The 17,666-nt window shown below is 40.4% G+C and overlaps 1 protein-coding gene across 1 annotated transcript in view; it reads left to right on the forward strand.

Annotated features, from left to right (window-relative positions):
- LOC310634710 (vomeronasal type-2 receptor 26-like) overlaps positions 1–14,253 on the forward strand; it is a gene marked incomplete at both ends in the record, with an annotated part of 28,378 nt that extends 14,125 nt beyond the window's left edge. The window contains 3 exons of the mRNA XM_083353244.1: positions 6,004–6,243; positions 12,371–12,497; positions 13,358–14,253. Of these exons, the coding sequence (XP_083209370.1) occupies positions 6,004–6,243; positions 12,371–12,497; positions 13,358–14,253 (1,263 nt within the window). The remainder of the gene's footprint in view (positions 1–6,003; positions 6,244–12,370; positions 12,498–13,357) is intronic.
- Between the last annotated feature and the right edge of the window lie 3,413 nt (positions 14,254–17,666).

The raw sequence follows: 17,666 nt of genomic DNA on the forward strand, positions 1-17,666 counted from the left end.
CTGAACACTGACTCTTCTATTCTTTTCAGTATTGGTGTATAATCGGGGATTACAATGCGGCAGTAATCCCAACAATTGGACAGATCAGCTGATAAAGAAATTTTAAAAACACAAGGGAAACTGCCCCAAACTTTTTTCCAGCTGACCAATACTTTAGGTTTGATTGATGTAAAAATGGAATACCAAAAAACTTTACCTTCTTTTCAGAAAGAAACAACTCCTTTTGTAGAATCAATATAATTTGGATTACATAAAATCTACTTCATAAAACAACTAAAGTTATTATTCTTCCAAAAACTTTTTCTGACCATAATCCAGTGTCTTTACATCTTAAATTTGATCCTCAGTTTTTAAATGGAGATTAAATGAATCTGTTTTACAGCAACCACAGATTGTTAAAGAATGTAAACAGGTACTTCAAGAATATTTCAATAATAATTTAGGCAAGGAAAAAAATCTGACAACAGTATGGGATGCTTCTAAGGCTGTGGCACAAGGAATTTATACAATATAATACAGTAATTAAGAGAAAGATGGATGAAAACATCCAAAATGTTTTATAAGAAATTAAATTGAAGGAGAAGGAACTCCCAGAATTCACAAGATTCTAAGATTCTTTGTTGTTGTTGTTAGCTGCGAAATCATGTCCTACCCATCACGACCCAATTGACAATGTTCCTCCAGGCCTTCCTGTCCTCTACCATCTTCTGGAGTCCATTTAAGTTCACGCCTACTGCTTCAGTGACTCCATCCAGCAACCTCATTCTCTGTCATCCCCTTCTTCTATTGCCCTCAGTCTTTCTCAGCATTAGGCTCTTCTCCAGTGAGTCTTTCCTTCTCATTAGGTAGCCAAAGTATTTGAGTTTCAACTTCAAGATCTGGCCTTCTAAAGAGCAGTCAGGGTTGATCTCCTCTAGGACTGAGTGGTTTGATCGCCTTGCAGTCCAAGGGACTCGCAGGAGTCTTCTCCAGCACCAGAGTTCAAAGGCTTCAATTCTTTGGTGCTCAGCCTTTCTTATGGTCCAACTTTCACTGCCATACATTGCAACTGGGAGGACCATAGCCTTGACACTTTTATTGACAGGGTGATGTCTCTGCTTTTTAGTGTGCTGTCTAGATTTGCCATGGCTTTCCTCCCAAGGAGGAAGCGTCTTTTAATTTTTGGCTACAGTCCCATCTGCAGTGATCTTGGAGCCCAGGAAAATAAAATCTGTCACTACCTCCATTTCTTACCCATCTATTTCCAGGAATGGAGATGGCTGGATGCCATGATCTTAGTTTTCTTAATGTTAAGTTTCAACCCAACTTTTGCACTTTCCTTCTGCACCCAGAACAAGAGGCTCTTTAGTTCTTCTTCACTTTCTGCCCTTAGAGTGGTATCATCTGCATATCTTAGGTTGCTGATATTTCTCCCGGCAATCTTAATTCCAACTTTTGATTCACCTAACCCTGCCTTTCTCATGATGTGCTCTGCATATAAGTTAAATAGGCAGGATGACAGTATACAGCCTTGCCGGACTCCTTTCCCAATTTGAACCAATCAGCGGTTCCATGTCCAGTTCTCACTGTTGCTTCTTGACTCGCATATAGGTTTCTCAAGAGACAAATAACGTAACAATGACTACAAACTCTACATCTATTTTAGTTAAAAGACATAAAGTTTTACAGTATTATATACATGAAGACCAATGTGGTATTTTTTTTACCTAAAAGACAATTAAAAGATAATGTAAGAGTAATTTTGAATAAAATTGAATATTTACAACGTTGCATTAAACTTCACAGGACATGAAAGAAGCACCCAAATGGGTGTCCCCAGGGTGATGGTGATATCACTGGTCCCTCCTTTAACTACATAAGCACTTTGGTGCTCCTGGCACAGAAAAAAATGGGTCTGGTTATGGGGAATAAACTTTGTTTTATTGCCATTCTTGAAATAATTCCTTTCTCTTTCCAAACTCCTGCTTCACAAGTTACTGTCTGGTGCCTTTTTTATGTATTTTTCTTCTTCAGGTGCTGGTCCCCACATTTGTCTGTTTCAAAATAGAGAGTAATTACTCATCTCTAAATAAGATTCACAGGTCACTATAGATCAGTCTGTAAATTCTCCTAAGTAAAAAGCCCAAGTAGATCCATATTTAGTGCCACTTTTTTGTGGCCATGCTAAAATTTTCTATTTATTCTGGGTTTTCTAAAGGTGTTTTACTAAAAAAGATTTGGGCCAAATTCTCCAGTCTCCCTCACTGGCCTATTTTCAAAGTTTGAAGCCACTAGTTCTCCCCAATACAGGGTTTAGAGAGCTGAAAGTTCTCTTCTGTTCAATTATCCAAATAATAGTGATTTATTTGTTGTCTTGGTGTTAGGACCCTAGAGAGGTTTCTGCAAACTTCCCAAAAACTTTTTTTAACACAACATGTCAGAATATATTTTAGTGTCAATATCAGACCCCCAAAGCAATGTTGGGTGGAGTCTGTGTCAGAAATGCTGGCAATATACGTACAGAAAGAGAATGTCTCTTTGCTGACTCTGCCTTGATCTGAAGCTTCTCACAGAAATAACAGAACAAGAGTATTGGAAGGGACCTTGGAAGGATTCTAATCCAACCCGCTGCAAAAGCAGGAGACCCTTGATTTTGGGTTCTTCCACTTCTTATTTCTCTCTCTAAAAAGCAGGTGACACAGGGAAACCTCAGTAAGGAACACAATTCATGTTGCTGCTCTTCCTCTTCATGCTGATTCTGTGGCCATGGGGATCTGGTTTGATGCACAAAGCCAGATGCCTCCTGACTCTGCAGCAGGGTGAAGTGGACCCAGATCATCATTACAAGCCAGGAGATTTTATGATTAGTGGCATAGTCTCTGCAATGCAGGCTAGATTTCAACCATTAAGCTTCAGGAGAAGTCCTTCCACAAATTTTTCCAAGTAGGTTTAATCCTTGCGCTGCATTATAGCCACTTCAATAAATGTGTACAGGTCCCACCCTTAAAAACATTCTCAATCTTTGATCTGCTCTTTACTGATTTGATTCTGTTTTGGGGTTAAGTGATTCTATTAAGTAATAGAAGGGATCTATGATTTTATTTCCCCTTCATGGATTACTGCCTTGTCGTGGCAAAGGGGCTTGCGTAATTCAATGAAGCTATGAGCTATGCTGTGCAGGGCCATCCAAGATGGAAAGGGCATAGCAGAGAGTTCTGACAAAACGTGATCCACTGGAGAAGGAAATGGCAACCCACTCCAGTATCTTTGCCATGAAAACCCTATGAACAGTACCAAAAGGCAATACGATATGACGCTGGAAGATGAGCCACTCAGGTCGGAAGGCATCCAATATGCTACTGGGGAAGAGCAGAGGGCTAGTACTAGTAGCGCCAGAAAGAATGAAGCGACTGGGCCTTATTTGTCTCATTATTTTATTTATTTGTCTCTTGAGAAACCTATATGTGGGCCAAGAAGCAACAGTGAGAACTGGACATGGAACCACTGATTGGTTCAAAATTGGGAAAGGAGTCCGGCAAGGCTGTATACTGTCACCCTGCCTATTTAACTTATATGCAGAGCACATCTTGAGAAAGGCAGGGCTAGATGAATCAAAAGTTGGAATTAAGATTGCCAGAAGAAATATCAACAACCTAAGATATGCAGATGATACCACTCTAATGGCAGAAAGTGAAGAAGAACTAAAGAGCCTCTTGTTGTGGGTGTAGAAGGAGAGTGCAAAACTTGGGTTGAAACTTAACATTAAGAAAACCAAGATCATGGCCTCCGGCCCCCTCAATTCCTGGCAAATAGATGGGGAAGAAATGGAGGTAGTGACAGATTTTATTTTCCTGGGCTCCAAGATCACTGCAGATGGGGACTGTAGCCAAGAAATTAAAAGATGCTTGCTCCTCGGGAGGAAAGCCATGGCAAATCTAAACAGCACACTAAAAAGCAGAGACATCACCCTGTCAACAAAAGTGTGTCTAGTCAAGGCTATGGTCTTCCCAGTTGCAATGTATGGCAGTGAAAGTTGGACCATAAAAAAGGCTGAGTGCCAAAGAATTGAGGCCTTTGAACTATGGTGCTGGAGAAGACTCCTGCGAGTCCCTTGGACTGCAAGGCAATCAAACCGGTCAGTCCTAGAGGAGATCAACCCTGACTCCTCTTTAGAAGGCCAGATCGTAAAGCTAAAACTCAAATACTTTGGCCACCTAATGAGAAGGAAGGACTCACTGGAGAAGAGCCTAATGCTGGGAAAGATTGAGGGCAATAGAAGAAGGGGACAACAGAGAATGAGATGGCTGGATGGAATCACTGAAGCAGTAGGCATGAGCTTAAATGGACTCCAGAAGATGGTAGAGGAGAGGAAGGCCTGGAGGAACATTTTCCATAGGGTCACGATGGGGCGGACACGACTTCGCAGCTAACAACAACAACAACATGATTCTATTTTGGGGTCACTATTGCACACTGCAGATCATGAAACTCATTTCAAGCTTTCAAGTATCAAGACCAGTCCAGATATTTTCCCCATCCACTTTCCATTCTGTCCTATGAGGAGAGATAGAGTTTGGACTCAGAGGAACAGAAGGAAATCTCTCTTTCACCTCACCCCTGAGCTGAGCTACTCTCTATGGGATGCCTGGTTCAAGCAGAGTGGTGAATGGAAAACCAATTTCAGGCTAACATTATCTCGCTTTTAGGAGCCATGCTCACACAGGAAAAACATCATTTACCTTTAATAAAGAAAGTCACGTACCTGTATGCAAATGAAGTGATGACGCTTTTGGAGCCAATCAACATACCTCCATGTCCCTTTTTGAATTTCACGCTGTTGTGATTGGACAAAACTTTGTATAAAATGCAGCCAACCCACCCCACGGGTGGCTCTTCCCCAGCACGCTGCTGCCCATGTGCCTGGAGGCTGACCACCTAACTGCTTTACTCAGCCGAATAAAGAGTTGCTTTCCTGTTCCAGAAGCCTCTGTCTGAGTCTCTGCCTTGGCCTTTGAGAGGCTCAGATTTCTTCTGCCAGTAGGAACCTTACATTGGATTGCTGTTTTTTCCTCTCTCCATTCAGAGATAATTCCACCATTTTTTTCTCCACACTAAAATTTACTGCTGGGATGAAAGCATCCCAGTTAAGAACATAGGAATTGATGGATATAAAAAATATTTCTCATTCATGAATTCATGCCAGGAACTAAAAAAAAATGTAAATGAAATAAATCTATTAGTTGGCTGGTTGATTGCTTTAGTTATTCATTTGTTTATAAAATTCATAGTGTCTTTCTGTTGGTGGCTTACAATTAAAAGAAACAATACAAAACAGGAAAAGAATCAAAATAATCCCCCAAAACAACAAGAAGTAAACAATAAAGATACATCTAAAAGACATTCAACCTTCACTCTGTCCAACACTTGGAGAAAATAACCTGGTCTTTAACAGCTTCTGAATATCATCCACACAGGAGCCATTTTGAATCAGTCTAAACCAGGGATGTCAAACTCGCAATGTCACATAATGTGTCATGACATATCGCGACTTTTTTTTCCATTGCTGGCAATGGGGTGGACACGGTTTTGCCATGATGCATCCGGCCCGCAGACTGGCAGTTTGACGCCCCTGGTCTAAACTCTTGGGCCAATGCCAAATCTAGAACATAAAAGAGATAATAGTTCCTTTTAGCTCTCTGGGTATATAAATCAGTTGTACTAAGACAGAGGAAGCAGACCATCAAACATAAATATAAAATGCTAGAAGACAAGCACATAAAATTGAAGTGGTGCTAGTTTTACCAACTAGGGGAGTGACTTTTAACTAATATTGTATGATCCAAAATATTCTGGTTTTTTTCTATTAATATTTTGTTAATATTTTAAAAGAAAAATTGTGATTGTGTGTACTAAAACTGTTATCATGAAATGGAAGTTAAATGTTATTTTCATTGACATGTTCATACCTGCAGAGCATCAACCAAGTTTTATTGGAAATTTGTACCTTTCCTTTTCACCATTGAGGGCATTAACCAGAAGAGCCACCTCTTACCCAACATCACCCTGGGTTATAGTATTTATGAAAATTTCTTCAAGATAGAAATGACTACAGATCCTTTACTGGACCTGCTCTCAGATGGGGTGGCCAATGTGCCCAACTACAGGTGTGGAAGGCAGAAAAACACAGTGGCTGTTCTGGAAGAGTCTGAGGCTGGCATCTCCATCCAGATTTCTACCATGTTGGGTACCTACAAAGTCCCTCAGGTGGGTCTTTCTTAATTTTCATTCAAGCAATTTTCAGTCAGAGTTCCTCTGTTGTAAATTACAAGCAGAGCTTCATTATGGTAATGGGAAGAATTGCATTTTCTTGTTATATTTAAAATACCATCTTCCATTCCTTTCAGATCAGTTATAGTTTTGCTTCCAAGATTCTGGGGGATAAAACTCAGCTTCCTTTCTTCTACCCAATGCTCCCTGCTGAAGGAATCCAGTACCCAGGGATGGTCCAGCTACTCCTCTATTTCAGGTGGACCTTGGTTGGTCTCATTGCTCCAGAAACTGACCAGGGGGAGAGCTTCATGAGTACAATGTCTTCTATGATGTTAAAGAATGGCATTTGTGCAGTTATATATCAAAGATTTACATTGAATGTTGCTAATGTGGTTTTAAAATTTAAGCAATATTACAAATGGAGAAAAGTCAATGTCTTTGTTTATGGTTCAGAGACTAGTTCATTCACAGTAGGGATGGTAGTTATTGACCTAGTACTTACACATCTTCCAGGATATGTTGCAGATAAAGTCTGGATCACCACATCTCAGTGGGATCTCAGCCTTGATTTTATGTTTAGTGTGAATTCCTTGAAACACATTGGTGGCATTTTTTCCTTTGTGATAAACAAAAGGAAATGGGCAAACTATGATGCTTTCAAAATCTTTGTTAACTTCCTATTTAACCTTTTGGAGAAAACTTTTACATGTTCCTCCACTAAAGATGCCTTTTCAGTGAAAATCTGGAGACGGTGCAGACAGAGAGACATTCCGGTGCCTCTAAGGAAGGAGGAGATTGATCGGATCCTGACCATGGACAGCTATCTCATCTACAATAGTGTCTGGGCTATAGGAAGAGCCTTAAATTCAGCTTATGTATCCATATCAAAGAGATCAGTGAGGAACAGAGGTATGAAGATGGAAGCTGCAAGGCTGAAGGCTTGGCAGGTATTTCCTTTCCATTAGTCACATTTCCTTGAAGTATGGGAATTAGTTTGATAAATGGATGACTTGGTTATTTATTCTGAAAAAATAAATCACCCAGAAACTCAAATCCAGTATAATTACATTTCCTTCATTTTCCTTTCTATTTACTCTTATCCTACCTTCCCCACCCCCACCCCCAGCTGCCCAAATATTCTCTTGTTGTAATTTTATGTTTATCAAAGTGAATACATTGAGATCTTGGTTGTTCAGCCATTCTTTTTTTCTAAATGAAGAAGTTGGTACAAAGAAGAAGCAAACTTGGGGTCACATATTAGACTGTTAGAGACAATCAGGTAATTCTCTCCACTGAAAAAGGAACATATGGTAACAAGAAGAGAGATATTGTTAACCAATATATTTCAGTCATGATACTTGCAGTGTGAAGTCACTCATCTTCACCACTGAAAACCCTGAAGAAAGCACAGGAAAGTAAGAATAGTGAAGCTATCTACTTTACTTGGGCAACTATGGATACAACACAAGAGAAAAATCTAACAAACAACCCTCAGGTTAAAAGAAAATCTGAATGGATGACATTTCATTCATCTATGTTTTTAGATTAATTAAACATGAATTTTAATCTTTTACCGGTCTACTATAGAGAGCATCCTCTCGTATGGTATTGTGGTTTGGTATGCTGGTCTGACAGCCGCGGACAGAAAGTATTACAGAGGGTAGTGAGCACAGCACAAGACATTGTGGGCTGTCCCCTGACACCACTGGATGACATCGCCAGGGCTCGTTGCCTTGGAAGAGTGAGGAAGATTCTCAGGGATGACTCACACCCTGGACGGCATCTCTTTACTCTCCTACCATTCGGTAGGAGATATAGGAATATAGCCAGCCGTACCAACAGGCTGAAAAATAGCTTTTATCCGTGGGCTGTTAGGCTTTTAAATAGGACATAATCTTATGCAGAATTGACTTGGGAGGCCGGTGTGTGGTGTAGTTGGTTCACATGGTGTGGTAGGATGGAGGGTTTGTTGTCACTGTGTGTTGGGGGGGAGAGCACGGGGGGAGGCTCAGCTAATCTCAATGTACACATGTTGTACTTTGACAATAAAGGTTTATTTATTATTATTATTATTATTATTATTATTATTATTATTATTATTATTATTAATTATTATTATTATCATCCTCACTGTGATAAAGCAGTGGGAGCAGAAACATGACCAGATGCTTTACAATCATTATTCTGATTTACATAATTAAAAATTAAGTTAGCAGCTGTCATTATTCCTCTGCTTATTGATATTCTTCTACCCAAGTTTGAATCTGACAATGAAACCTCTTTTTTTGAGCAAAGAGACAGAAATGTTCAGATCCCTCCCAGCAAAGACTAAGGGGTCTTTTCAAAGACTCTCTGATGTCCCTTCCAAACTCTTATTTATTTTATTTTCTTTACAGCTTCACCCCTTCCTTCAAAGCTCCCAGTTTTACAATAATTCAATAGAAGGGGTATATTTGGATGAGAAAGGAGATCTTACAGCTGACCTGGACATTGTGAACTGGATTGTTTTCCCAAATAATTCTGTCAAGAGATTGAAGTCTGGGACTCTAGAAAAAGGGGAATCCCAGGATTTTAAATTATCCATTGACACGAAGAGTATTGCACAGGTGGAAGTGCTAAACAAGGTGGGACTAATATTTATTTTATACCACTGAAGGTGGCTATAACAGGAATACTGTCAAGGTTCCGACTGAGGAAGCCAGTTGAATAAGCACTGCTGAGATGATCCAATCTTTTAATGCAAAACTTTATAGAGTACATCATTTTGGCATAGATGAAAGCAAAACCATTTGATTAATTCCCTCTCAAATCACTATATTAAAAGTATACAAATCTCCCTTCCTCAATGGAGGCAAGTCACATTATCCAATTAAGTGTTACAATATTGTTCTGAGAAAATGCTTTTAGATTTTGGCAAACACCTGTTGAATCATCCTTGTTTCTCGTGGGCTGACTTCTTGATATCTGTAGCCTGCATTCCATTTCCCCTTTCCCTCCCCCCAAGTTTGTTGACAAGCTGAGAAGCAATAATGGTTGAAACAACAGAAGTGTGCTTCGAATTTGACAAATACACTTTTGGTATGGATGGAGAATTGCCTTCAATGCCTTTGAGTTTTCATATCAGCCAATAAGACTCTCAAGAGTGAAAACTTCTTTATCATCTATTCAGAGGTCCATGAACAATAATCTTCAATTTTCATAAAAACTATTCACTGAGTCTATGGTAAGGGTGATAGACTGAGGGAGTCATTCAAAGAATGTGGTTAGCTAGCTGAAGCAAAGTATCGAGGCAATATATCTCCAAACAATTAAATTTCTAAGTTTAAAACAAAAGCCTAAATTGGTAATGTGTATGAAACATTAAAAGGAATGTGAAACAGAGGAGAAGTATGCAATTCAATCTTTTAGATATTCCTCACATTTCCTATTGGCTTCTAATTAGTCAAAGCTAAATCTTGGACTCCCCTTTATGGATTACTGCCTTGTTGTGATGAAGGAGCTTGTGTAACTCAATGAAGCTATGAGCTATACTGTTCAGGGGCATCCAGGTGGACAGGTCATACCAGAGAGTTCTGACAAAATGTGAGCCACTGGAGAAGGAAATGGCAACCCACTCCAATATCTTTGCCATGAAAACCCCATGGACAGTACCAAAAGGCAAAAAGATATGATGCTGGAAGATGAGCCCCTCAGGTCGGAAGGCATCCAATATGGTACTGGGGAAGAGCAGAGGGCTAGTACTAGTAGCGCCAGAATGAATGAAGCAACTGGGCCAAAGCTGAAACGATGCTCATCTGTGGATGCATCTGGTGGTGAAAGGAAAGTGATTCTGTAAAGATTTATTCTCCATAGGAACCTTGAATGTAAGATCCATGAATCAAGGAAAGCTGGACGTGGTCAAACAAGAGATGACAAGACTGAACATTGACATCTTAGGAATCAGTGAACTAAAATGGACAGGAATGGGTGAATTTAATTCAGATGACCATCAGGCATACTACTGCAGGCAAGAATCCCTCCAAAGAAATGGAGTAGCCTTCATCCATAAAAGAGTAGGAAAAGCAATACTGGGATACAATCCCCAAAATGACACAGTGATCTCAGTCCGAATCCAAGGCAAACCATCACAGTAGTCCAAGTCTATGCCCCAACCACTGGTGCTGAAGAGGATGAAATTGACCAGTTTTATGAAGCCCTACAGCACCTTATAGAATTAACACCAAAAAATGATGTCCTTATCATCATGGGTGATTGGAATACCTTCTTAAATGAACAGTGCAAGGAAATAGAAGAAAACAATAGAATAGAGAGGACCAGAGATCTCTTCAAGAAAATTGGAGATATGAAGGGAACATTTCATGCAAAGAAGGGCACAATAAAGAACCAATATGGCAGGGACCTAACAGAGGCAGATTAACAAGAGGTGGCAAAACTACAAGAAATGTACAAGAACAAGCTTAACATCCCAGATAACCATGAATTGGGTGGTCACTGACCCCGAGCCAGACATCCTAGAAGGCAAAGTGAAATGGGCCTTAGTAAATCTGAGCAACAACAAAGCTAGTGGAGGTGACAGTATTCCAGCTGAGCTATTCAAAATCTTAAAAGACGATGCAGTAAAAGTGCTACACTCAATTTGCCAGCAAATTTGGAAAACTCAACAGTGGCCACAGGATTGGAAAAGGTCATTTTACATTCCAATTCCAAAGAAAGGCAATGCCAAAGAATGTTCAAATTATCACACCATTGCACTTATTCCACATGCTAGTAAAGTTATACTTAAAATCCTACAAGCTAGACTCCAGTAGTATGTGGATCAAAAACTACCAGAAGTACAGATAGGATGTCGAAGAGGTAGAGGAACTAGAGATCAAATTGCCAACATACGCTGGATCACGGAGAAAGCTAGGGAGTTCCAGAAAAACATCTACTTCTGTTTCATTGACTATGCTAAAAGCTTTGATTGTGTGGATCACAACAAATTGTGGCAAGTTCTTAAAGAGATGGGAGTACCAGACCATCTTATTTGTCTCTTGAGAAACCTATATGTGGGCCAAGAAGCAACAGTGAGAACTGGACACAGAACCACTGATTGGTTCAAAATTGGGAAAGGAGTCCGAAAAGGCTGTATACTGTTGCCCTGCTTATTTAACTTATATGTAGAGCACATCATGAGAAATGCAGGGCTAGATGAATCAAAAGTTGGGATTAAGATTGCTGGGAGAAATATCAACAACCTAAGATATGCAGATGATACCACTCTAATAGCAGAAAGTGAAGAGGAACTAAAGAGCCTCTTGTTGCAGGTGAAGAAGGAAAGTGCAAAAGTGGGCTTGAAACTCAACATTAAGAAAACCAAGATCATGGCATCCAGCCCTCTCAATTCCTGGCAAATAGATGGGTAAGAAATGGAGGTAGTGACAGATTTTATTTTCCTGGGCTCCAAGATCACTGCAGGTGGGAACTGCAGCCAAGAAATTAAAAGACACTTGCTCCTAGGGAGGAAAACTATGGCAAATCTAGACAGCATACTAAAAAGCAGAGACATCACCCTGCCAACAAAAGTGCATATAGTGAAGGTCATGGTTTACCCTGTTGCAATGTATGGCAGTGAAAGTTGGACCATAAGAAAGGCTGAGCACCAAAGAATTGAGGCCTTTGAACTATGGTGCTGGAGAAGACTCCTGCAAGTCCCCTGGACTGCAAGGTGTTCAAACCGGTCAGTCCTAGAGGAGATCAAGCCTGACTGCTCTTTAGAAGGCCAGACCTTGAAGTTGAAACTCAAATACTTTGACCACCTAATGAGAAGGAAGGACTCACTGGAGAAGAGCCTAATGCTGGGAAAGGGTAAGAGAAGAATGGGAAGAAAGAGAATGCAGTGGCTGGATGGAGTCACTGAAGCAGTAGGCGTGAGCTTAAATGAAGATGGTAGAGGACAGAAAGGCCTGGAGGAACATTGTCCATGGGGTTGCGATGGGTTGGACATGACTTCGCAACTAACAACAACAACAAATCTTGGACTAAAACCTCTGCCATTTTTCTGAAAATAAGTTCATTTTATGGATATGTTATATATGCCACCAATCTCACTATCCAGTTTTATTTCCTTTTCTCTCCTAAGCCCTTGCCTCTTTCTACATGTGTGGAAAGCTGTCATCCTGGATTCATGAAGGTGGCTCAGGAAGGGAAGCCCATCTGCTGCTATGACTGTATTCCTTGTGCAGAAGGAACCATCTCCACCATGGAAGGTGGGTGACTCCAGAGGAAAGGGGAAGACTTTCAGGAAGACCATGGAACATGACATTGTTCCGGCATTTTTAACTAAAGAGTGACAAAGAGTTTCTCCTTCTAACTGGAGACACTTCAAAAACTATAAAAATGAGTCTTGTCTTTTCATTCTTAGTCAGGAGACAAAAGCCATTCATTCTTGCTTTCTTGGCTTGAGTGGGAGGAAAGTGAAACAATGGAATAGACCTATGGAGATTCTCAGTCAGCCAGGTTAATGACTCACTAAAATAATGCAAATGACCAGCTGTCTGCAAGGAATATAAATCCTTCCATTCCCCACCCTCCAGTCAGAGCTGGGGAAACTTCTTGAATGAGAAGTGAAAAGACTTCAAAGAAAAACCAGAAAGTCCAGCTGCCTCTTGAAAAGGCACCTTTGGGAGAATGGAATAGACCAGCCAGATAACTGCTGTCCAGAAATAAAACCTGACCATTTCTTTGGTCCAGATGTAGGGGGACATTCATATTTGCAGGGGCCTTGACTTCAACATCTTATTTCTTCCTGTGATTCACCTAGTCCACTACCAGGAAACCCAATCACTACATGGGTCATTGGTGGGAGGACTGTGGAGTGCTTTGGACTGCATCTCTAACATAAGGTTCATGGAATCTCCTTTAATGATGCAACCTTTAAAAGCAATCACCTCTCATCTTGAGAATCTTATTTGCCTTTGTAACATATCCTTCTGCTTTAATACTACTTAAATTTATCAACCATTGCTAGACACTACCTTTCTCCAAACACATTGATGCAGTTTGTTTCACTCCAATGATGCATATAATGGAAAAATCTTTACACAGATATTAATCTTTCTCTTTTCAGATGCTGAAAAATGCATCAAATGTCCAGCAGATCAGCATCCAAACATCAACCGAGATGAATGTATACCTAAGACTGAAACTTTCCTATCCTATCAAGAAAATTTGGGGATCATTCTAGCTTCCCTTACAATGTTCCTGTGTTTAGTAACAGGTTTTGTCTTGGGAATCTTCATTAAATGGCGAGTAACACCCATAGTCAAAGCCAACAATCGGGACCTTTCTTATATCCTCCTCATTTCCCTCTTGCTTTCCTTCTTGACATCATTCTTATTCATTGGCCAGCCGAGAAGAGCTACTTGCCCTCTCCAACAAACAACCTTTAGCAACATTTTCTCAGTTGCCATTTCTACAGTCTTGGCCAAAACAGTCACTGTTGTATTAGCATTCTTTGCCACAAAACCGGGGAATAATTTACAGAGATGGCTAGGGAAGACCTTGGCCAATTCTATCATCCTTTCATGTTCTGGTGTCCAAGTTGTCCTCTGCAGCATCTGGTTGAGCACTTCTCCCCCATTCCCTGAGTCAGACATGTACTCACAATCTGCAGAGATCATCTTGCAATGCAATCAAGGCTCTGTTGCCATGTTCTACCTTGCCCTTGGCTACATGGGTTTCCTGTCTCTCATCTGTTTCACAGTGGCTTTCCTGGCCAGGAATCTCCCTGGGGCCTTCAACGAAGCCAAGCTCATCACCTTCAGCATGCTGGTCTTCTGCAGTGTCTGGATCTCCTTTGTACCCACCTATCTGAGCACCAAGGGGAAGTACATGGTAGCTGTGCAGATCTTCTCCATCTTGGCCTCAAGTACTGGCCTGCTATGCTGCATCTTCATCCCCAAATGCTACATTGTTTTTTTAAGACCAGACCTGAATACAAAAGAACATTTGATGTCAAAATAACAGACGTTCCCCCAAATTCCAGTCAATTATTTTAAAAATAGTATTTGCTATCTCAATGTTTCTTTAAAAGTGCAGATACTCCAAGAAACCTGTTTTTGTTGTTCTGTTTTGTTGTGAATCATAGTAAAAACACCACATTTAATAAATAAATATATTTGCCCTTCTTTCCTTTTTTAAGTATTTAGAAAACTGTACTAGGAGTCTCTTTCTCTCTCCAAATCAGGGTTCATTTTATTATTTGTTTGTTTGTTTGTTTGTTTAATTTTGCTGAGTACTGCCATCATGAACTGCTACTGCAAACTGTCAAAACTTTCCTCATCCAAAAAGATCTTCAATGTAATCTACAAAATCAACTATAATGAGTGCAACAATTTGCATGAGACAAACATCATGTCAGTTGAAAACCAGTATCTATGAATACCAGCTGGCAGTCAAATGCCACGATGCCATATCCTCAATCCTTAATCCCAAATCCTTAATCTACCCATACCAACACCAAGCAACACCAGTTCAATTGGAGTAACACTAAAATTATTGGTCATGCTACCATCCACTACAGTGAGTTCATCATCAAAGCCTGGCACTTCAGAAGCAATTCCATCAACAGACATGTTGACCTACAACCAGCCTACGAACCCCTCAGAATCCAAATCAACCATGCAGCCAATCAGAGACAGCACTGACCCTCAACCAACCCATGCAAGCCCCTCCCTCACCACCTTCCGGTGACCCTGACTTGATGTAACCTCCCCATCACAAGATCCATCACAAGACCCTCACTGATGACTCACACCTGACCTATCACAAGACCCCCCCACTTGACACACCCACACCTGAAGCCCTTATAAACAGAAGAACATTGACATCCCCTAAACTCCACTGAAGATATTTCCTACATCTCCTAAGCTCCACTGAAGATCTTACTTAGCCTGGTAAATAAACATTTGGAAACCAAAAGCTCAGAGAATGAACCTTCACCCGCATCCTCCACCCAAGCTACAGATATTTGCCACTTCCTCCTCTTTTTCCTTCTCCTTCCCCCTTCTCCTCCTTAACCAACCGTTTCCTTTATGCTTCTTTTGGGGATAAACCACTTTGCTCAATACAGTATGTATACTATCTGAAACAGATTTATTCCATTCATCAGCTAACATTGTGAAAATCTTGTAGTCTACATTCATCAAGAAAATTGGTCCATGATGGTAGTTTATTTGAGTTTAATATAATATATATTGAGTCCAAGTCTGCAAAATAAAGAAAGACATTCACTTGTCTCCAATTGTAATATGCATCAGAAAGCCTAAAGATTTTCTTGCCAGTTGTGGAAAAGGTTTCTGATAAAACTGGACAAATGCCATTCTTTATTAGCATGGAGGTCATGTTCCTCAAGAACCTCTCCCCTTCATCATTGTCTGGAGCAATCAGACCAACCAAGGTCCACCTGAAATGGAAGAGCAGCTTGACCATCCCTGGATATTGGACTCCTTCAGTGGGGAGCATTGGGTAGAAGAAAGGAAATTGTCTTTTATCATTCAGAACCCAGGAAACAAAACTGTAGCTGATCTAAAACAAAAACAAAAAGAAAGAAGATGGCATTTTATTTGACGCACATAACATTGAAAATTTAACTTCACTGGCTCTTATGTCCACTCCCCACAATCCAGTCTCATTGTTCCATACATTGTTTCTCTCCCCATTTGTTTCTTCATAGGAGAATTTTCCAAACTCCAAGAATTAGAATGCTCTCCAGTCTGGGTTGGTACTATGGTTTGAGGGAATATGTTCGTTTGAATCCTTCTCTTCTATTGGATAACCTGAACCTTCACTTTTAGTGTGTATCATGTCCGTGGCAAAATTTTGTTCTTTATTTATAAGAAGCGATCTCTGAAATCTGCATAACTAAAACTTTTCTGCTGGAGAGTCAAACCTGTGGGATTTTGTAGGTATTTAACATGGTCGTAATCTGGGTGGAGATGCCAGTCTCAGACTCTTCAAGAATGGCCAGTGTGTTTCTTTGCCTTCGACAACTGTAATTGGGAACATTGGCTTCCCCATCTGAAAGCAGGTCCAGCAGAGCATCTGAAGTCATTCGTAGATTGAAATTTTTTTCATACATATTGTAACCCAGGGTGACATTGGATAAGAGATTGGGATCCCTGTTGATCTCTGTGCTGGCAAAAAGGAAGGACAGCACCTTCCAGTATTCTGGACTTCCCTTCCTGGAAATATAGCAATAGCACTTAGATTTATTTATGACTGCACATTGCTTTACAGCCTTCTCTAAGTGGTTTACAGAGTCAGCCTATTGCCCCAAACAATCTGGGTCCTCATTTAACCAACCTCGGAAGGATGGAAGGCTGAGTCAACCTTGAACCGGTCAGAATCATTACCCTGACAGTTAAGATGTTAAGATGTTAAGAAAATCCATATGTTAAAAAATAAATAAATAACAAAAATAGAAAATCAAGCAGACAACACCTTATAAGACTGGAGGGTTAAAAACAGAGTGGCTGCAGAGCAGGGCTGGAAAAATCACTTACTGTAATGGCTGAGTTGAAGGAGATGTGTTGAAACTTAATGGTCGAAATCTAGCTCTAGTTGCAGAGATGATGCCACCAATAAAAAGCTTTCCTGTCCTGTAATAATTCAGTGGATTCACTCCATCCCTATTCAGAGTCAAGATGCATTTGGCTTTGGAGTGTCCCACAGACTCCCTGGGGCCAAAAAAGCAGCACAAGAAGAAGCAAAGTCAGCAACATGACTTGTGTTCCTGATTGAGCTTCCTGCATTGTGCCTGCCTTGAAAAAGCAGTCCAAAGCAAGAAGAAAACAAAGCCCTCTTCGGAGACAGAAGCTTTAGGATCTTTCCATAGTGCTGCCAAGTGTAACATCTTGAGGAGAGGGGTCTAAGTGCATCCCCTGATTGCTCTAAGCCCCACCCTGTCTCTCTTTCTCCAGACGCTTTTATGCACCCATGTCTTTCTAACGCCTTGAACTCAATCAACAAAGCTTTACTGTGGTTTTGAGGTGAAAATATGTTATTGGCTTCTTATCTTCAAATCTTCTGAAAATGTACAGAAAAAAACTCTGGAGATTTTGCACCAAGGGAACGAATAAATCACTATGATTTGTACAGCAACAAGGAGAAAAGACATCATCTGTCTTAGCTCTGAATGAGTGAACAGGCAGATGCATAAATTTGGAGTGAATGAGAGAAGATTTGGCCTCAATCATCCATTTCCACACAATGTTTGCATACAGTAGCAGGAGAAATATTTATCATGGGTTTCAATAGTCACCTATCAAAGCGGATGTAGTTGGTTTTGATTTGTGGTAGACTTTGCCTATATTGGTCAAGTTAGCCAAGAATCTGATCATTGCTTCTTCTTTGAATCCATAAAAGTATGGGAATAG

The sequence above is a fragment of the Vipera ursinii genome (genome assembly GCF_947247035.1).
Source record: "Vipera ursinii genome assembly, chromosome: 2".
Classification (NCBI taxonomy): domain Eukaryota; kingdom Metazoa; phylum Chordata; class Lepidosauria; order Squamata; family Viperidae; genus Vipera; species Vipera ursinii.